The 21348-nt window shown below is 45.6% G+C and overlaps 3 protein-coding genes and 1 long non-coding RNA gene across 7 annotated transcripts in view; 1 reads left to right on the top strand and 3 right to left on the bottom strand.

Annotated features, from left to right (window-relative positions):
* LOC134070891 (major facilitator superfamily domain-containing protein 6-A-like) overlaps positions 1-7320 on the bottom strand; it is a 19929-nt gene extending 12609 nt beyond the window's left edge. For 2 of the 3 annotated variants that reach the window (XM_062527393.1, XM_062527396.1), the window contains exons 1-3: positions 7023-7293; positions 4565-6320; positions 554-651 (exon numbers count right to left, since the gene is read on the bottom strand). In XM_062527393.1, coding sequence (XP_062383377.1) covers positions 554-651; positions 4565-6318 — 1852 coding nt within the window. In that variant the 5' untranslated portion in view covers positions 6319-6320; positions 7023-7293. Of the gene's footprint in view, positions 1-553; positions 652-4564; positions 6321-7022 lie in introns of all 3 variants that reach the window. The other variant, XM_062527395.1, reaches the window with a different exon arrangement.
* Positions 7321-7594: 274 nt separating this feature from the next.
* LOC134070890 (inositol polyphosphate 1-phosphatase-like) lies at positions 7595-11778 on the bottom strand. Its single transcript, XM_062527392.1, has 6 exons — positions 11644-11778; positions 10709-10957; positions 10534-10594; positions 10182-10376; positions 9274-9445; positions 7595-8638 (listed from the first exon to the last, which is right to left on the bottom strand). The coding sequence occupies exons 2-6, from the start codon at positions 10904-10906 to the stop codon at positions 8047-8049; spliced, it is 1218 nt and encodes a 405-aa protein (XP_062383376.1). The 5' UTR covers positions 10907-10957; positions 11644-11778; the 3' UTR covers positions 7595-8046.
* Positions 11779-12014: 236 nt separating this feature from the next.
* On the bottom strand, positions 12015-14027 carry LOC134071568 (insulin-like growth factor-binding protein complex acid labile subunit). The gene is made up of 2 exons (XM_062528338.1): positions 13964-14027; positions 12015-13695 (listed from the first exon to the last, which is right to left on the bottom strand). Exon 2 carries the CDS (start codon positions 13620-13622, stop codon positions 12561-12563), a length of 1062 nt encoding a protein of 353 aa, XP_062384322.1. The 5' UTR covers positions 13623-13695; positions 13964-14027; the 3' UTR covers positions 12015-12560.
* Positions 14028-16686: 2659 nt separating this feature from the next.
* LOC134071410 (uncharacterized) lies at positions 16687-19216 on the top strand. Of its 2 annotated transcripts, XR_009937068.1 has the most exons (4): positions 16687-16817; positions 17706-18056; positions 18272-18407; positions 18678-19216. It is a non-coding gene; the product is annotated as an uncharacterized LOC134071410 (long non-coding RNA). The 2 variants fall into 2 exon arrangements; XR_009937067.1 differs by lacking the exon at positions 16687-16817 and having other exon boundaries at positions 17318-18056.
* The last annotated feature ends 2132 nt before the right edge of the window (positions 19217-21348 follow it).

The following is a 21348-nucleotide window of genomic DNA, read 5'->3' as shown; positions in this document are numbered from 1 at the left end:
TGTCTCTTGCATTTTACCCATCTGGGGGTAGTGTACTCACAATACAGACAGACAGACAGACAGACAGACAGACAGACAGACAGACACACACACACACACACACACACACGGAGAAGTGAGCTCACAAGGAGCCCCCACACACTAGGAGCATACACAAACACCCGGAGCAGTGGGCAGCCCTTGACCTGGCCCCTGGGGGGAGAAGATAGGTGCACACGTTTCTGTTCTCAGTCTCTGCTTGGTTCTGGTTTGTCAGGGACTGACTCTATTCAAACTAGCATCTGGGGCCCTGCACAGCCAGTCACACCTCCCACACTCTCTAGCTGCTCTTCTGTCATCAGTCCTCTTTAGCTCCGCGGCCTGTTCATGGTTTTCAGTGGCAAGGAGGAAACAGGGCGTGAGAGAAACCGACGCTGAAAATAACTGTCCTGACATGCACTCGAACACACACACACACACACTCTCGCTCGCCGACAGGCACACAAAGGCCCCATTTCCGGCACTTCCTCGAGCATGCGTGACCCCGATGTCAGGTCAGTGGGCTTGGCCTTACCTTGCAGAACCTCCATAGGCAGCACGATCCAGGCGTTCACCAGGTAGGAGATGTACAGGTATCGTGCTGTGTTGCAGGCAAGGCCGATGTACAGTACCCTAAAAAGAACAAACAGAGCAAGAGATAAAAGGAAAAAAAAGATTGATTAAAAAAAATACAGTAGATTCCAGACTGAAAAGAACTTGTTGACTTGTTGAATTGATTAGTACTCAATTTTTATTAGGATTTGGGGTGACATACACGTAAGACATTTGTCACCACTCTAGATAGACACCAATACAGACAGCTTGCTTGCTGAATGATATTTTGTGATGGGAAACCTTTTGTGTTGGTGAAGTCAAAACACAACACTATGTTTGAACAATGATGCCACGCACTGTGAAAACAGACATTTTTATGGTTCTGACATGCAGGTTTGTCCGGCTCCGGTGAAAAGCATACAGGATCACAAAACCACGAAAAGAACTAAGCATGTACGCACACACCCACACCCACACACACACAAACACACACAAAGTGTACACAAACACACACAAAGACAGCATGGGCAGTGTGACTGAAACATCTGCCACTGACAGCACTCCAAGGCCCTGAGTTGAAAGGCTGGAGGAGTGTAACCTCAAGCAGCAAGCAAAGCAGCAAAGCAACTCAGGTCTGAACTACAGCCATCCTGTAGCATGTGAGACTCACTGATCTGACCCACACTGATACTGTTGTGCTCAGGATCTTGCTGCTATTGGTATTAAAGTAGCCAAAAGATCTCCGTTCCTGTGATAGTTTTGGGTCTTTCAAGAGGGGTCTAAAGACATGTAACATGTTCAACATGCATTTAGTTTGGAGCGTTTAGTGTTTCTTTCGCATTATGGTTAGTATATTATAGTGTTTCGTTATTTTCATTAAGCTATTGATTGAATTGACATTGTTGTTCATTATTGCTATTCTCTTTCATGTAGTGTTTTTAAACTGTTTACTGTTACATTTAACTTTTGTATTGTTGTTATTTGTATGTCGCTTTGGACAAAAGCGTCTGTAAATACCATAACCATAGACATCCCTTTGTTTTGTTTGGTCTTAATATATCATACCATAACCATAACCATCTCCAAGATATTTAAATCCGTTTGTTTGAACTTTACACTTAGTGCCTCCATCATCATTCAGCTTAATCCCACGCCATGTTTCTTTTAGGTCTATGGTTCCACGCCATGTTTGAATGGTAGGAACGTGTCATTCCTATGTTCCCCGGGTCGTATGTTCCCCGGTTATCCCCAAAAGGGTCCTACGTTCACCAGTCGCAATACATACCGGGGAGCATAGGACCCTTTTTGGGAGAAGCGGTAAACATAGGACACTTTTTAAAATGTAAGAAAAAAAACGTGGGGAACATAGGACCCGGGGAACACAGGTACGCTCCGGGCAGGACAGGCAGAGAGCTCAGAAGAGGTCAGTGGACCGGAGAATGTCCTTCTCCCGGGCCGGGCGCCTCAGCCGGTCTGATGGCGGTGAGAGGCCATTATATCTGACACACAATGGCCACAAAGGAGGCCGCTGCAGTGGCCAGAGTCCAGCTCAAACAGGGAACTGTGCCACCAGGGGAAACGGGCCTCAGGCTGGTGCCATACACAACTGCAAGGCACACACACACATACAGACATACACACACTCGCATGCACACACATGCATACAAGCACACGAACACTTCAGACAGACAGTCAAAGACACATAAGCACAGACACACATGCATTAGACAGACAGACAAAGACACACACACACAAACACACACACACACTTCTCATCCCAGTGCAATCATTTTGTTCTTTCTACCTAAGCCAGCTTCTGGCCTCCCTAAAGCATGAAATAGGCTACTGATCCGACAAATTATCTTGGGATCTCCAGAAGCTGCTGGATCACTCGCACACGGTTGACCTCTACCGAACCAAACTGCCTCGCCTCGCTGTCATTGGCTGGAATGTGACCTTGCATAACTCAGCAGGTGCAGTGGCATGTCACAATGCTGCTCTCTCAGACAGTAGAGGCTTCTCTCCTTGGTTCCCGATCCTCAGTCCTCCGGCTCGTTCCCACTGATCTATAAAGAATGATGGGGCGGCAACAATGGGATAGTCTATCCAGTGTTGTTTATAGATCAGTGGGAACGAGCCGGAGGACTGAGGACCGAGGAGAGACATTGAGAAGAGCCTTAGGTGTCCCACTCCCTACCCTCGTCATCCATCACTTGGCTTTCATGCAAAGCAGCACTGAACAACCCAAAACATTTTTTTCTCCAACACGCTGGAGTTGGGAGTCAGATTTCAGTTGTTGAATATTTGCATAATGTTCATACTTTACAACAGTTAGATCTGGTAGCAGCATGACGATTCGTCTCTGATGGAGATTGGAGGCACGCTATATGAGAGGGGATATCCTGGGACAACCCTACTAGCAATCACCGCTAGTAACAACCCAGGAAGTGATTTTGTAAAGTCACAGTTCTTTCACTCGTGCCGTACTGCGTAACATTCAGAGCTATTGACGTCCTTTGCATCATCAGTGCCCCAGTGGAACAGGGAGCCGTCAGCTGGTGTAGTCCGCAGTATGAGAGAGGAGCGTGACTCATCCACTAATTAGTGAGTTTTCAGCTAGTCAAACTCCTAAGAGGCTAATGAGTTTAATGGAACACACATTTGGAGAGAAAATTAAGTCGCTTCAGTTGCTGACAGAAAAAAAAAATGGAGGAGGACATTTTAGTTCATTTCAGAGACTTGTTGAACGCTACTGGCGCAGTAAATCTGTTTTTACAACCAACAGTAAATCAAACAAATAAAACTTGTGCATGACTAATATAGATACAGGGCTAAATTATGCCGCACAACCACAGTTAAAAAAAGATGATTTGTGAAGCCTACCCTCCATAAGGCTACCAGATGTGACTTAGGTTGCATGACGTGTCCAGCTGGGTCACCTTAATCAAAACAAACAGTTGTCCACCCACTTTACCGTAGTGCTTTACATGATTTACCAATTCATCTAACCAACCACAAGAATCTGATAAGCTTGTTGTAAAGAAGGAAGCCAACCCTTGTTCACATGCTATTCCGTTTCCTTCTTCCTGTAACTCACACACAGAGCCTCACAAAATGCACCCACCAAGTTTGATACACTTGAGATGGATCATGAGGATAGGAATAGCACCCTACTACAGGTGTAAAGAAATGTGTTTGTCTAAACAATTATTGCGACCTGATGTGAACTGATGTGATGCAACTCATCGGATGACCTCTATAAAAGTTGCTGAACCAGGCTGCCAACCTCAGTATAGACCAATGCGCTAGTTTACAAACCACTCTAGGTCTGTCTACATTACTGTCATGACTGACTAACGTCTGAGTAACTCACTGACCTTCTGGCTGGTGAAGTGGACAGTCCAACAGAGGTTTAGGTAAATATTTAGCTCAATTTCCTCTACCTATACCTTAGGACGTGGCTCACTGGATGGATCTGATTTTAAAATATATTGTTTAACTTTATTTCTTCTGTCTATAGCTTAGAGGATGTGGCATACCTGATGTGTCTGAAAAGCTTGAAGCGCCCAGTCAAATGCACCAGAGTGTTTAGATTGAAAAACGTCTACGTGGCCCCAGCTGTTACGCAACCGGCTGGGGCACCTGCACGGTACGCTGGCGACCCGGGTTCGATTCCTACCGCGTGGTCCCGGCCCGGATCCCGCCCCTGCTTTGCCTCCCGGATTTCTGAATCCCGCCCCTAATCTGCCTCCCATTCGCTTCCTGTCACTCTCCACTGTCCTCACAGTAAAGGCATAAAAAGCCCAAAAATATACTTTTCTATAAAGAAAATGGTCGCGTTTCCCAGATTCGTAAAGAAGCTCTTCAGTGCTAAGAACTTCTTAGGAGCGTTCTTAGAACGTTTTTAGAGTGCTCCTAAGAAGTTCTTAGCACTTAAAGAGCTTCTTAACGAATCTGGGAAACGCGGTCGTTGTCAAGGTAATGTGTTCACCTGATGTGTCCGATGAGCTCGATGAGCTTGTGGCTGGTGAAGTAGGCGGCCAGCTCGGAGACGTGGCTGAGGACGGAGCAGACGCCGAACAGCGTGGTGGTCCCCTTCAGGTCCTCCAGGTGCCAGTAGAGGAAGGTGAAGACGAAGCCGTAGCCGAAGCCCATGAACCAGGCCACGAAGAGCACCGTGCCGTAGCGCACGCTGCACAGCAGGCGCAGCAGGTCCCGGTAGTGGAACGTCTCGCTTCCGGGAAATTCCGCGGTCGGGGTCGCCGACGGTCCCTGCTGCTGTTGATGATGCTGCTGATGCTGCTGCTGCGTGCCGTTTTCCGCGGATTCGGGCGCATTTTGGACGACCTGAGGCATCTCGACCGGCGGCGGCGGCGGCGTCCGCTGGTCCTCCTCCTGCCGGTAGTCCAGGCGGTCGAACTGGAACTGGGTGCCCACGACGAACGCCAGGCCCATGAGCACGCCGAACACGATGAAGGCGATGGTGTAGTTCTTGAACGCGGGGTCCGGGCAGCCGGGCACCAGGATGTGCAGGTGCGTGTGGTCGATCCAGATGCCCACGGAGAGCATGGCCAGGCCCCAGCCCAGCGAGCCCCACATGCGCTGCAGGCCGTAGCGGTCGCGGTGGCGGCCCAGGTTCTGCAGTGTGACCGTGTCCACGATGGTGATGGCCGGCGCGCTGAAGAACTCGCCCACGATCACCATCAGCAGGATCATCAGGAAGATGGCCTCCACCTGCTCCTGGTTGTAGATGATGGTGGGCTTCGTGGGAGCCGGCGTTGTTGTGGTCGTTGCTGGGGTGGTGGTAGTGGGGGTCGGGGGAATTGTGGTCATTGTGCCATTAGTATCCAATGGAGAGGAGGTGTTGTTATTGGATGCGGTGTCGGAGCTATTTGCTGGTGTGCCACCGTTTGCCGTTCCATCCAAACTGGTAAGGTTGGCTTCCCGTTTTATCCTCTGGGGGGCGCCATACTCAGTTTGAGATTCACTGAAATAATAGGGCCAGCTGGACAGGTCCTTCCCAAACAAATCCCGTCGCGAACGGTTTCCGTTGCCCGTGGAGGCATCGCCGGACGCGTTGTTGTTGTTGTTGTTGTTCGCAGGCAACGTGGTCATTGTGGTGCGGTCCACGTTGACGCCAGGGTGACTGGGCGTGGTGGTGAAGTTGGGTGGCGGGGCGATGGTGGTGAAGTTGGGTGGCGGGGCGATGGTGGTGGGGATCGGCGGGCTCGAGCAGGTCATGTCCGCCTGCTGGGAGATGCTGATGCCGCAGTTGAACAGCAGCCAGCAGAAGACGGAGAACAGCAGCACGGCCTTGCCTCTGTGGTAGCGATCCGCCACCATCCCCCAGAAGGGGGCGCTGCAGAACTCGATGAAGTAGCGGATGCCCACCAGAAGCCCGCTGTGACTGGCCGTCATGCCCAGCTGCTTGTAGTAGACGGGCAGCAGCGGGTGCAGCGAGCCGTAGGCCGCGTAGAAGAAGAAGTAGAAGATCTTGGACACCAACAGGCGTCGGTTGACCCGCAGGCACATGCGTTGACAGCAGCCCATGTCCGGGGCCTGAGAGGAGGAGACGTTTGGAGGGGGCACAGGGTCCTCGCCCGCAGTGCCCGTGTGTGGGCCGGAGGAGGGCAACGCATCAGGGCCCTTTTTAAGAGAGAGGACACCAAAATGTCCCGACCGTCCATGCTTCCTCTTCGGTTCATCCTCATCATCAGTCAGTATAGCCACTTTGTCGTCCGCCATGACTGTAAAATATGGAGGTGGGGGTGGGGGGTTAGTGTTAGAGTATTCAGTATTGTTTGTGAAATTTGTGTTAGGAAACATTATATTTTAAAGGCTGCTGTACACTCATTCTGTTTCGAGAATATATAACAATGTTTGAATATCTTGTTACCAACAGAAAATAACAACAGTAAGTTATTATACAGTAAAGACATAAATTAACTGTCCTCAACTGTTGCTTCCTTCTCTCATATTATGATGAGTAACGAGGGGGAAGAGGGAGGGAGAAAAGTGGTACCTGTCCTGGAACAATAGTTTTTGACGCAGTTCACATAAAGAAAAACCGGGCCAACTACGTAAGCAAGACAACTATTTATACCGGTCTAGTGTTTGCGGAAGTCTAACCTATGAGGGCGTCAGCTTTTGAATAAATGTATGACTGTAACAATGTTACAGTAAATCGGCTAAATATAAAAAATACACTTGCTACAACAGTCTGGTGTTCATGAGTAATACTCAGACAAACACATGAGCTCAGTTGCTGAGCTGCGCTCCTAAAAAACAAAGTGTTGACGTCTACTACTAGTAGTCAAGCGAATGAAACACAACAGATAACGAATTATTTGTCTTCCTATTGATGAGAGAAAACGCATCAATGTGATAATCTGATCACACCGATATAGCAAATTACTCAAGATACATATTAAAGAGTATATTATTCGCACCTGCTATCTTCGAAGAGGAAGTTTAGCTTTCGTGTCGATGCAAGTTCTTTAGCTTCGGTTCGCCGGCAGGTGGGTAACTCGATGCTTCTCAAAGCCATCAAACATGGACGGAGGAAGTTAAAAGATTGCGCGCAATTACGGACGTGTACCGGTTTCGGTCCATAAAGTTGTCAATCATTCAATGTTTTCTCCACAGATTGATCTTAGTCCATTTCAATTTTGTGCGAGCCTGGGGGTAACTTCTGCCTTACCTGTCCTACGCTGTCTCCACAGATCCTTCCCCACCCCACCTTCAGAGGCGGGGTTTGGAGTCTTCCTTTCCAATAAGTTACGCCCTCAATATTTCCTTTCCTGTTTTCATGCGGACATGGTGATTGAGATTCTGAATTGCATGATTACGGCTCTACAGACAACTAAACATACAACTTGAAATAAAAGCAGTGTGTTTCACAGAAAAATGTGAACAATTAGTGCACGAGGTCTAATTCCCTCACGTGCTTTAAGAAGTCAAATGAAATTCCAAACGTTGAGCAGGAAATTAAGGCTTATTTGATAAAGACCAACCCAATCAATTAAAATGTGCAACTCCTGTTTAATCTGGTTTGTGCATCATGTAAACATCATTTGCATTGAGGAGCAAACACACCAGTCCTTCCATCCAGTCATTTCCAAGTAGCTTAATACAACAAAGATGCAGTCAAGTACAGTGTTTAAAATGGGATACAGTATTGCTAGTGTTGATTCTTGAAACCAGCTGCTCAAATAACATGACACTAATAATAAATAGCGCATTTTGAATAAATTGGTTGCCATCAGTGCATATCATGTTGCATGACATTCAGTAAAACGTAATAATAATAGATGCATGACACCTCAGCATAAAAAAAAAAAAAACAAAGAGATAAAATGGCATATGGAACACTTCCTCCTCAACTCTGAATTATACATAAATAAACTCAAATGGGTAAATAAAAACCTCCATATTGCACTGATACCCCTTCCCCCACTACCGCTTAAAGCTGCACTACAGCTCAACAGTGGTGAGCAGCTGGAGAACGGCTTCCAGGTCGGCCTTTGACCTGTAGGCCACCAGGCCGTCTCGGTTGGCCCACCTCTCCGTGCCCGAGGCCTCGGCGATGGGGCTGCTGTACTGCAGCTCCGGCCTCTCGCCGGCGCCCCCTGCTGGTGGGCCGTGCCGGAGGCACTCCTTCAGGTCGGCCATGCCCCCGCCCATGGAGCGCAGCAGGGCGTGCGGCCCGCAGCTGTCCCACTTGTAGGTGGAGTCCTCGGTGAAGACGTACACGTCCACCAGGCCCAGGATGACGCAGAGCGCCTTGTAGCCGGCGCCGGACGCGTAGTAGACGCCGCCCTCGCAGCAGTCCTGGAACAGCGCCTTGACGCGCTTCACCTCGCGCGTGCTCAGCACCGCCGACAGCTTGGACGCGGGGGACCCCCGCACCCCTACACTGGGGTCCGCCGCGGGGTTTGGGGTCGGGGTCGGGAGTGGACGTGGGACGGAGTCCCCTCTAGAGAGTGGCGTAGAGCCTGGCGTGGAAGAGAGGGAATGCACACTCTGGGGGCCTGCAGAGATTCCCCAGAAGAATCGGCCCTGCCACCTGAACAACAAGTGAGAGAATGAGAACAGTGAGTTAGCACAGGACTCAGGACAGTGTTTCAGCTGAAACAACATGGTGCTTCTTCTGCATAAGTGACAGTTCATGAAAGTAAAGTAGCAGACAACAACTTTCCAGCTCTTGTGAATGTTTTTTTTCTGATAAACATCATAGATGCTACCCTGAGCTCATCTTGTGATCTTGATTATGATTGCTTGTTCCTGATGTCATGAGGGTGGAAATCTACTGTGCCTGATATTTATGTTCGAATTTCCTCATGAATGCATAGCTTTGATATAGTACTCAGTGTTATGCGTTTGGCTTTTTGCTAATATCCTAATGTAAAACTGTGACGTACTCAAGTGTAAGCTGTGCGATCAGTGGTATATAAACTCTTTCAATCTGTTCCTAGAGGATTTCTGGTTGAAACATTCAAAAACAAATGCAGATACTTTGCTGTGAAAATGAATCAGGCTTTAGCATAACGCTCTACAAAATGTTGACTTTTTAAAATTAGTATTTGTCCCCGAGTTACCGTAAGCTCAATGTTGTGTTCTGTGCCACTGGAAATGCCTGGGAATGGGAATGCAAATGTCTGTTTATGCATTTGAAAAGGTCTATAGCTGGATCACAATCACCTCTTGCTGTCGTCCATCTCTGCAAATGGCTGGTTGATGACCCCCATTAGCGGCTCTCCGGTCTGCAAGTCGTAAGCACCAATGAGAACGGTCACGCACTGTAGGCCTCGGCTGTAGATGCTGTCCTCTGGGACGGAGTTGCTAATGCCTTTGATATACTGGAGTGTGGAGTCTGCAAGACAGAGCAGTGTCACGTCAGGCCCAAAATCATCACACAGAGATACACAGACAGATAGACAGACAGCCAGACCAGATAGATCTTGCCAACATTGAATCGGACCTGAAAAAGTTACTTCTTATGAACGAGACACAACAGTGAGGGAGAACAAAACCTCTGTATGGCAGTCAGAAGTTTCACTCCACTTCATGCCCCATTCTAACCATTAGCCGTGTGTGTGCACTGCAGTACTTGAGTGTTTTCTTCTGATCAAACCACTGCTTACTCACTAAATGTAAATGTAATGCATCTGGAAGATGAAGCCCCCATGGTCTCAGTGGTTACCTATAAGATCTACCCACACACACACATTACACTACATTACATTTAGGACACTTTTTTTGTCTAAAGTGACTTACATGTCAACTATATTACAAGGGAAAATACACTGTCCTTGGAACAACTTGGGGTTCAGTGCCTTGCTCAAGGACACAACGGTGGACAAGCTGGGAATTGAACCGACAAGCACTTAGCTTGTGTGTGGGTCTGGGATGATGATGATGATGATGACGATAATGATGGTGTCAGTGGTTACCTATGGGATCTAACCAAACGTCCAGGTTGTGAATATAGCCTGTGCGCGAGTCTGGGATGATGATGATGTCAGTGGTTACCCATGGGATCTAACCACATTCCCAGGTTGTGGACGTAGCCTGTGTGCTGGTCTGGGATAATGACGGTCAGTGGTTACCTATGGGGTCCACCCACACTCCCAGGTTGTGGATGGGGATGTGGACGCAGCCGGTGTGCAGGTCGGGAATGATGACGTCCTGGTGGGCGGCGGAGGCCAGGGCTTCGGCCGCCTGCATGTTGCCGTCCAGAACCTTACTGAGGAGCCTGGCCGTGTCTGCCTCTCGTTCACATAATATCACCTGGATCCGCTCGCCTGTTGAGACAGGATGGCCTACACTCAGTGTGCGGGCTGGAAGAATGTGTGTGTGTGTGTGTGTGTGTGTGTGTGTGTGTGTGTGTGTGTGTGTGTGTGTGTGTGTTTATTTTCAAATAGTGCTCATGATAAGAGAGGGATACGAGCAAGGGATTACCTAGTCCATTCATGAATTCATTGGTTTCTTCACCAAATATGTTGTTTTCAAGACCAGGAAACTTCACACATAGAAGAAAATTTAGAAGCTGAGGTTAGAAAAATGTGAGCTAACACAGATGAAAACATAAGAGGAACATTACACTTGTTGCCATATGCATCAGTAACATTTTTACCCGTTTGCCTATATCATGTTTAATGACTGCTTGCACGAGCACGTCAGCGAGAGTTTTGAAGTCAGCTGAAAACGTTTTGTTCTTGCTCTTCTTCTCTTCTATGAGTAGACTGAAAAGAGTTTCTTCCTGGCGACAGGACCGGGCGATGTTGGCTGCCTTTTCCGAGGCCTGCACCAGAGCCACCATCAACTCGGACATCACTCAACAGGCGGGGTGGGGAGGGAGGTATAGCGGTATAAAAACGGAAACCTGAAGGAGAATCAGCGAGAAAATGTATTGGTAGGATAAACTAAATGTGGCGTTACTATTAGCAGTGAGAGACACCATTTTAGAGGGATATGTTTATGATTAGAAGGATACTATCCGGATTAGTTTAGGTAAGGCCTTGTAGTATGCAGTGTAACGGTGCTGTTAAAACTGTTTTCTAACGTTGTGTTGAACTCAACTGATTAATGTTCCACGGAGGTTAGATTCATATCATTAACCACTGCACAGGTTACTTAGTAAGCTTCTATTTTCATTGGTTTAACAACACACTAAGCTGATGATTTGACCTTTGTAAGTGAGACAGTTCTCTGGCCTAGATGTATCCTGAAGCTTCACGAAGCACATATCTAGGATATTCCTTTGAAAACAGTAGCTGCTAGCCTATAAAGGCATGTCACAACCACGCATACGCACTTAGTAATAAGTTATGCAACCTGGGTTAAAAATAGCTCCAGAGATTTCAAATAACTATCTAGCTGGCTGGCTACATATCGCTGGCTATAAGTCACCAGTTGCTACGGTTAAGCCAATTAATGGGAGCTAGCGTGACTTGCTAGCAGCTGCCAAACTGGGATGAAGCTTGCTACCTAAACCGATACTTCATAGTGTGTTGATAGTAGGCTACTGATATGCAGGAGCCATAAGAATGATAACTTGGGCATACTTACCAAATGTCCTTAACGCGAATGCCCAAAGAGCTGCATTGTAGTCTCCAGTTAATTTTCAATCAAACCACTTCACCTTTCAAGAGCGAATGAAATGCTGGCGGAAACGGCGTCATAACTAAGTGCCTTTGTTTTCGTTTTCTGGTCTCTTGCTATTGACGTATGCCACTCTATCTCCGCCCCTTTTATCTGAAGCCTACACAGACTGTCTTTTTTTTTCTTTTTTTTACACAGACTGTCTACAGAACAGAGAAAACTGACAACACGGCAGAAATGTAAATCAAACAAAATAGGTAAATAAAAAATGTTTTATTTAGGAACAATTGGATATATTTTCTATTAGCCTAGTTTACTGTAAAATTATCTTAGTTGCATAAAACCAATTTATGATGTCAGATATAGCTAAATTGTAAGAGAACACTTAGGCTACAGTTTTTATAATCCACTAACATTTATCCGAATTGTAGCCTACACACTTCAGTAGGCTACTGCTCTCAAGGCTGCAGCAATAAGTGGCTTGTATTCGGCAGTTCTTTCCTGTCTGCGATGACCATCTACACATTCTTATCAGTTACAGGACTGTTGTGTCTAGGTTAGGCTATTTTGTTGAATGGAAAATACATTTTATTATCAAGGGAATTTCTTGATGATCTATTATGCCATATAAAACATTTGATGATAGGCCTACTATCCCAGTATGCAGAGTTCCCAGAATACAAAAAGCGTACAGGAAAAAAGTTACATTGAAGACATGTTTGTCAATTTTGGTCCCAGTAGTTCAGAATGACAGAGTCTTAGAACATGTAGGCTACTTAGTCTTTGTACAGAGTACAAACTGAAGGCTATGGCAGTGTTTATGTTAATTGTTGGGGATCACTGGACAGACACGAGTGCTTCTGTTTAAAGGGGTCCATGTTGGTCTAAGAGTCATAGGACATCTGGCTAGCCCCATCTGTCCAGTGTTTCTCCTTTTTCCGGCTCTTCCTCTTCCTCTCCGCCATGAGGATAGCCGCTACCACGGTGATCAACACGGTAACAGTGATGATGAGGACTGTGACAGTCTCGGCGATGCAGAGCTCGGCGTCAACCTCCATCAGCTGGTAGCCGCGAAGCTCGGGAGGCTCGGCGCAGCTGAGGTTGGAGTAGTCGTCCAGGAAGAGCCGGCGGACGCTGCCCAGCTTCCGGAACACTCTCTGGAGGTCGCAGTCGCAGTGCCAGGGGTTGTCCTCCAGCAGGATGTGTGTGCTGTAGGTGTGCAAGCTCAGGAAGGTCTTGAAGTGGATCTTGCTCAGCTGATTACACGCCAGGTTCAGTAGCGCCAGGCTAGTGAGCGGCGTGAACACGCCGATGTCGATGTGGCTGATGTTGTTGCCCTGGAGACGCAGCACCTCCAGGGACTTGAGCATGGTGAAGACGCCGCTGCCCAGCGCCCGGAGACGGTTGCCCTCCAGGTCCAGCTGGCGCAGCGTGCTCATGCAGCCGAACGCGCGCACCTGCACCTGGCCGATGGCGTTGTGGCTCAGGTTGAGGCGCAGCAGGCCGTCCAGGTGCTGGAAGCCGTGGCTGCGCAGGGCGGTCAGCCGGTTCTCGGCCAGCGCCAGCTCGCGCAGGGACCCCAGGCCCAGGGTGAAGCCGGCGCCCAGCGCGGCCACGCGGTTGCGGCTCAGGTCCAGCTTCAGCAGGCTCTCCAGCGGCGAGAAGGCGCCGTCGGCCACGCTGCTGATGTTGTTGTCGTTGAGCAGCAGCGTCTTGAGGCGCCGCGTGCTCAGGAAGGCCCGCCGGGGGAGGTGGCTCAGCTGGTTCTGGGACAGGTCCAGGTGCTCGGTGAGGGGGGGCAGCGGGCCGGGCAGGTGTCGGAGGAGGCCCCGGGCGCAGTTGGCCTGCTTCAGTTCCTCCTGGCAGTCGCAGCCGAGGGCACAGCGGTGCAGAAAGGACTTGTTCTGGGCCTCCACCAACAGAGGGAGGACCCACAGGAGGCGCATGCTGGCTCTCAGAGGCTGACACTTGTTGAGGAGCTGGGAGGAGCAGGGAGCTGGATGGTGACGATGATGATCCCTATTGTTGAATGACAGAACAGGGACAATGAGTTTTGCTGATACACAGAACACAGCGCCGAAATCCTATCCATACAGGATATCGGCAGATTTTCCGCATAACAAAACACATCACATCTATCGCTGTAAGTCGCCTTGGGTGAAAGTCTCTGCCAAATGAATACATTTAACTGTAGATCAATCAATCTATAATGTTGGTAAACGCTGTTAAATGTCTCATCCAATAGTAATAGTGACAGCAGCGGAGGCAACAAAAGACCCATCCTTACCTGTGTGCGGTGTGCGGCCGGACTGCGGTGTTGAGTTCAGCCGGTGGTGATGTCTTTCAGCGGGGCGTCGGCAGCAGGTGGGGAGCGCTGGTGAAGGGCCTTGGGGCTTTGCAGAGAGGCGCTATTGTGGCCGGCCGGGCTGCTGACAGGTGAGGAGAAAAGAGAGAGACCGGGGCACATCAATAATTCACAGTGCTAAGGCTGAGTGAGTGAGGAGGAGGAAATGGCCTGCAAATTGAAACTCCTACAGAGAGATGGAGAGAGAGAGAGAGAGAGAGAGAGAGGGGGGGAGAAAGAGAGGGAGAGAGAGAAAGAGAAAGGGAGAAAGAAAGAGAGGAAAGTCTGAAGAAGAGGAGTCTATGGCTTGCCTACATCCGGTGTTAAAGATAACAGAATGGATGGACAGAGTATTTGACCTTGATCTCTGATAGAAGGTACAACTTTGGTCTCTCAGAAATATGCAGATGCTATTTCACAACCCTGTAATTAGGCTGGGGAATAAAATAGATATTTCTATATAGAGTCTTACAGGATATACACAACCTCATATAGCGTATCACATATCACATATAACATTACATAACACACACCATACCCCCCCCCCCCCCCTCTATTTTCCCTCTCTTCTCAACACAGTGTCTCCCCCTGTAGTTTCCCTCCCTCCTCAACACAGTGCAACACAAGCAAAGGTGGACAGTACAGACAAACATGAACACAAAAGAATAGGAGGGATGGATGATTGTCACAGGAGTTTGTTTAGTGTAGTGATAGCTGAGGGTACAAAACTTTTCTCATGCTCCTAAAATAAAATAAAATGTCCCTTTTTAGCAGATATCTATCTCCCCCTCATGCTTATCTGGCAACTACATGAATGAGGGCAGCCTGAGGATGGGAAGTCTGTGGCTTGCTGGTGTCCAGTAGCCAAATGTTTAGGAAAGCAAACGGTCATTTACTTCTATTGTCCAGATAGACCAGGGGTGTTCAAACTACAGCCCGCGGGCCAAATGCAGCCTGCCACACACTTTAATCTGGCCCGCCGAGCATGTATTAGGTCAGGCCCACCATGCACTTACAGTACACTGTAAAAAATGGCTGTGAAATTCACAGTTATTTACAGGAAATTTCACAGTAGCACTACTGTATATGCTTTTTACAGTAGAATGTTGTAAAATTTACAGTAACGCCCCTACAATTACAGTAGTCCAAGTGTTACTGTAGACATTACAGTAGTCAAAGCACTACTGTAAAACAAACACAGTATAGCCACTATAGTACTGTAAATAGTAAAGTAAACTACTGTATTTTTTCTTTTCAACAATTGGCCAGTAAGTTACTGTAAATACTACTGAAATCACAGTATTTAATTGGTTTTCATTTTACAGTGAATGCATAAAATACTGTAAATGGAAATGCGGTACCTTTACTGTAAAAAGTATTCACAGTAACTTGCTGGCAACAATTGGGCAGTAAGTTACTGTAAAACTACTGAAATCACAGTATTTAATTGGTTTTCATTTCACAGTGAATACATAAAATACTGTAAATGGAAATGCGGTACCTCTACTGTAAACTACAATTACAGTAGTAAGTGTTACCGTAGAAATTACAGTAGTCAAAACACTACTGTAAACAAATCACAATATAGCCACTAGTAGCCTAGGCTACTGTAAATAGTTAAGTAAACTACTGTGTTTTCCCTTTTTTAATCTTATCTTTCTTTTAACTCATAATGACACACCAGAGACGGTTGAGAAAGTCAATTTGATGTCAAGAATTAAGGCTTTGATGATCACACTATTGAGCAAGCATAACACATAGAGCTCCCCAGTCCCGCCCACAGCCTAGTCCGGAAGTAAAAATCCAATACAATTTCTCCATTGACAATTGGAGAATAAGCCATAACATCGTAACCGTCCATGGTAGACTTAAAACCAGCTACGATGTGACTAAGCGATTATACCTGCTCATATAGATGTCAAAAGTTAATGGGGGCATCAACCTTGTTTTGAGAAAACAATGCTTTATTCACGATTTAACGAGAGAGTACTACACTACCCGACACCCTAACGTGTAAAACTGGTGAAAGCAGAGCCTTTGATTGGTAGAGATCGCCGTTGCCATGGCAATGCCAAACAAACTGTACTCAGCTTTTCCCGCGCCTATCGTCCAGCTTCGTCTCGCTGGAACTTCTAAACTTAAAATGGCTGCAGGGCTGATCAGGACCGATGTGTGGTCTTCCGAAAAATAACGGTTTTCTCATCTTGAAGGTTGAATTTACTCAATGGAAACGGTAGGAAGTAATCATCTTCTTTTCTCAGATTAATATGGAACCATGTTAAACTATCTTTAGGCTGCAAATGTTGGAAATGTGTGTACGTTTGCAAAGCATCCTGGGATTTGAGTTCTCTATCTCGGAATTTAAGATATGTACACAGTCTTGTACCTTTCGCTTTTTTTACATTTTCTGTTCATTTTTTCACTCGAAATTATAAGTTATATGCTTATGAGTCACATCGTAGCTGGTTAGCCTAAGGCATGGTCTAAAACTCTTTATATCCGAATTTTTCCAGAAGTCAATGGGAGAAATGAATGAGAATTTTACTTCCGGACTAGCACCTCTCTCGGAGGAGGGGCGGGACTGGGGAGCTCTATTTCAGCCTAATCATTTTCCACGATTGTTTTTAACGGCTGCTTATCGCCTCTTGATATGCGCATGCGCACACGCAGTAATTCCCATCCCCCACCCCTGACTTTTCAACTCCAGCCAGAGTGACTTCACTTCAACCATCAACCGTCACTTTTCAATCATGAATCTGACTGCAATCTTCAACTCTGTACAAACATCATATTCAAGGTAAGAATTACAGTACTTTTGTATGCCAATTGAAACCGGGAATGTATTAGAAATGTATTGTTTTCACAATGAAATGTTAACCAAAGCCATTATTGTCATGTTTGAATCAGCATAGCACATATCGATAGCTAGAACTAGCGAGCTAACGTCGCTAGCGTTAGCGATGTTAGCTGTTAATGTTAACTTTTCCAGTAACTAACTTAACCATCATGTGGGATTTTTCGAATGATAGTCAATATCATATCTAGTAATAATTCAGTCTGATATGTCGTTATGAATGTAGAGTTTTAGTTTGAATGAAATATCAGACGCAAGTAGCTTAGCTTAAAGTAGCTGTTACCATGCAGGCTGAAGGCTGAAGTTAGCTAGCAGACAGACACAGGTGAAAGTTGTTAACGTTAGCAGCTAGTTAGTAACATTACTTTGCGAACTCGATGGGGCATGGGTAGTTAACATTAAACTTAATACATGTAGTGTTGATGCATAATATGTAGTGTTGCTATAACTGGAAAGAGGACCAGTAAAACAAATTAATGAAGTAGGCTGATGTGTAAGTTATCTCACCCCTAATTTAGGAACTGTAGTTTTGCATAGTCATGCTCATAGATCAGTCATATAGTGGATATGAAAGGGGAGCATTTGGGGAATTTCAATTACCAGAAATATCATGCCGATAAGTAAAGGGATCTTTAGTTTGTGAAGGGTAGTGTTTGGCTAAATGGTATTCAGTTTATAGCCTTTATTCGCCCAATGTTTGGTGACTTACATTGAGGCATGTGTTTAAAAGATGCATGTGAGTGTAGTAGTGCTTCAGTGATGGTCTTTTCATGTTCTGTGTGTTTTGCAATGTATTAATTAATGTAAGCCTCTTTCTGTTCCCTCTGTTAGTAGGTGGTGTGAGGACTGCTGCCCTGAGAACGCTGTTTCAGAGACACTTATGCTGTGTGCATTTTGGAATGTTCCAAATGTGTGTCACTTCCATAAGGAAGAAGTTCCAAGCCTGCAAGTGAGTTCACTCACCAAATAGAGACACACGCATATAGCATTTAATATGTGTGCATGTACTGTATTTGTGTCTGTAACTGTTTATTTTATCCCCTCCTTTCATGTGTCTGTTATGACTTTGTGGGCTCAACTGTCAACAACTGTCCAGGGCGAAGTCAGTCTACCCTGATGGCACTACCTGATGGCACTACCCTGATGATGTCTGTTAGCCATGGCTGCTGCCCTCAACATGGTGTAAGTGTTTGTGTTTTATTTATGTTCATAAATAAACTGATATCAAGAAGTAACATAGATGGTGACAAGGGTGGCAAGGGTGCCTCATGGCAAGGTAATTATCATTTCTATTTCTACATCTGATTGCCTTGCTTATTTTTTTAAAGCTATTTGTTTTGTATGGCAATTGCTCTTTATTAACAAATGATATGGCAATTGCTGTTTATTCTTTTTAGGAGCCATCCAGAAGTCCCAGCCTGGAGCCAGAGGCTGCTATTGCAAGTCAGATGGGAGATGGCCTACAGTATGTTAGGCATCAGAAAAGTGGTGTTCGCATGAGGGCAGAGTTGCCGCAGGCAATTATGAGATTAGGTATGATATCACATAGACATACTTCTGTTCAGAAGTGTAGGGTCACTTCGAAATGTCCCCTTAAAAAAAAAAAAAACACTGGACATATCAAAGTGAACTCCCAAACTTTGCTATGGTGGTGTATTGTACACATCTGCATTACTTCTATCTATTGCACCTGACTAGTGTGGGTTTGCTTTTATTTGTCACACAACCGGAGTAGTTTGCATTAATTACTGTATATTCATGAACGGGGTCAATTGTAATGTATGCTTTCTTTCTCTTTTTCAGACACTTGACATTTACTGCGAAAGGTACCATCAGAGCACCTCTCCCTACCCTGCAGGATACCTATACCAGAAGAGTACAACAACGGCCCAAAAGTATTTCAAAAGACATTTCACGCTCTGACCACGGACTGTTTAAACCACTGAGGTCAAGCAGACGTCTCTGTTCCCACGTGGCAGACTGAGGGAACACCCACGAAACAGACTGGGGATGAGTTTCTTTACTCCGCATCCTGTACACACACAACTCCTTATACTACATTACATAGACTTGCCAGTTGCCATACTGCACTTACACACACTGCGCTTTTAACCCCCTTATCTGTGTCAAATCAGATAAGGTTGTGGTTGTGTTCAAACCATCTACTGTTGTCTGTCAACATCCACTTCAGTCATACATTTGAAATGTCTTAAATAAATAACAAAAGTTAAAATTGTTTTATTGTCTGCAGTTAACTGAAATATTTTGGAATATGAGTTATTCTATTAATGATTGCTAATGTAAGTTCAATTGAATTCACAGTATTTAACTGACCTAGCTTCTACAGGGAAACAACCAATACTGTAAATACAACTAAAAAAAAAAAATCTTAATTTAAAATCAATTGTTTTTCACTTTACAGCGAATACATAAAATACTGTAAATGAAAATGCGGTACCTTTACTGTAAAAAGTATTCACAGTAACTTACTGGCAACAATTGGCCAGTAAGTTACCGTAAATGGAAATACAGCACCTTTACTGTAAAAGGTTTTCACAGTAACTTACTGGCAACAATTGGCCAGTAAGTTACTGTAAATGGAAATACAGTGCCTTAACTGTAAAAGGTATTCACAGTAACTTACTGGCAACAATTGGCCAGTAAGTTACTGTAAATGGAAATACAGCACCTTTACTGTAAAAGGTTTTCACAGTAACTTACTGGCAACAATTGGCCAGTAAGTTACTGTAAATGGAAATACAGCACCTTTACTGTAAAAGGTTTTCACAGTAACTTACTGGCAACAATTGGCCAGTAAGTTACTGTAAATACGACTGAAATCACAGTATTTAATTGTTTTTCATTTTACAGTGAATATATAAATACTGTAAATGGAAATACAGTACCTTTACTGTAAAAGGTATTCACAGTAACTTACTGGCCAATTGTTGCCAGTAAGTTACTGTAAATTTTACAGTAAATTTTTTACAGTGTAGGTCATCACGCTCTCGATTTTTTTCAGCGACGTTGTGGTTAACCAGCCAATTTTCAAGACCCAATGTGGCCCTTGAGCCAAAAAGTTTGGACACCTCTGAGATAGACAAAGAAAATGTGACAAGGTGACTAAAGGAAAAGTGAATAGGGGACATAGTTTCACACTTAATTCCTTGTCACAGTTGAGTCATCCAACATTGAGTTTTTGGGAAGTATAACACAGAAGCAAAGCAATACTGATGTGAATATAATTACATAATAACATAATAACATAATTTGTTTCTCTCACACAGTTTAAAGTCATTCAGTGCTTTATGGAAATGGTCATTGTGCCTTTGTGTTTTTATATGGAAACAAACAAGAGAGAAGCTTTGTTTTGTATCTGTATGTGTTTTCCTGTTCGATCCATCATATTAAGAGTGTACTAGTTGTGTACGTCACAAAAGGGGCATTTCGGTCAGTCCCTGACAAAGGAGATCTTACGTAATCTGATTCTGATTTAATCTGTTCAACAACTGCTGTTTTCACGTTAGCTGATGCAGTTGCAAAAGAATACAGCTGTGTTGTGGTACCACAGTGATGTATGCAAAACTTTTTTTTTTCACTGGAGACCAAAGCTTGAAGTACTGCAAGAAGAGGAGGAAGTTACCAAAATGGCTATGGATGCACTGCTTCGCTCATGTGCTCTGAAGTAATCTTGGTTATAGTGTTACATGAGGCATAGACAAATGACACACACACACACACACACACACACACACACACACACACACACACACAGAGTGTGTAGCATGATTGATAGAGGAGGAGAAATGAAAAAGAAGAACAGAGTGGTAGAGAGGAAGGAGAGAGAAAAAGGGAAGGATCTGAAAATACTCAGGACTGAGAGAGAGAGAGAGAGAGAGAGAGAGAGAGAGAGAGAGAAAGAGAGATTGATAGTCTTCTGGCCCTGTGCAAGATTAATGTTGGCTAAAGCCTCACTCGGTCTGATCACCGCTGGTCAGCTAAAAGCTCAATCTGGTCACCAGTGGCCAGCTAAGATCTCACTTTCCATTCATCTCCCCATCACTGGGTGGGCTGTCGCTCATGTCTGTCTGACCACTGTTCATTTGACTCTCCAGGATCTGATGTCTGCATCCCTGAGAGAGGCTTAGGTTTCACCGCAGAGCGCCGCACGGCTTCCAGGTACACTGCCATGATTTTAAAGGTGCAGTAACTCATTTCCTGGTTTAAAGGTTGTTGACATTTGAACTCAACAGCTAATCAAAACACACCCCATCCCCTCTGCGCCCATGAAGGGTGTTGACTGTCTTGAATAGGGTTTTGTTCTCTCCGAGCCACTGGCCGGTGTTTGTTTACCTCACAAACACCAGGGACAGTGGACGAGGACTAGCTCTTTGGATCACACAGACAGAACAGACGTGAAAAAGTATTGAATTAAGGGCTGCACCCAGGGGTGTAGTGGTAAAATAAGAGGTGG

This window comes from Sardina pilchardus, chromosome 23 (genome assembly GCF_963854185.1).
Source record: "Sardina pilchardus chromosome 23, fSarPil1.1, whole genome shotgun sequence".
NCBI classification, from domain to species: domain Eukaryota; kingdom Metazoa; phylum Chordata; class Actinopteri; order Clupeiformes; family Clupeidae; genus Sardina; species Sardina pilchardus.
The sequence above is the reverse complement of the archived record's forward strand: the minus strand, read 5'-3'. Positions and strand labels throughout refer to the sequence as shown.

Excerpts from the sequence above, each read along its gene's own strand:
- LOC134070890 (XM_062527392.1), bottom strand. The coding sequence starts at position 10,906 with ATGTCCGAGTTGATGGTGGCTCTGGTGCAGGCCTCGGAAAAGGCAGCC. Across the intron at positions 10,377-10,533 it reads TGAATTCATGAATGGACTAG|GCGAGCGGATCCAGGTGATA; the intron begins GTAATCCCTTGC and ends CTGTCTCAACAG. Across the intron at positions 8,639-9,273 it reads GAGATGGACGACAGCAAGAG|GTGGCAGGGCCGATTCTTCT; the intron begins GTGATTGTGATC and ends CTTGTTGTTCAG.
- LOC134071568 (XM_062528338.1), bottom strand. The coding sequence starts at position 13,622 with ATGCGCCTCCTGTGGGTCCTCCCTCTGTTGGTGGAGGCCCAGAACAAG.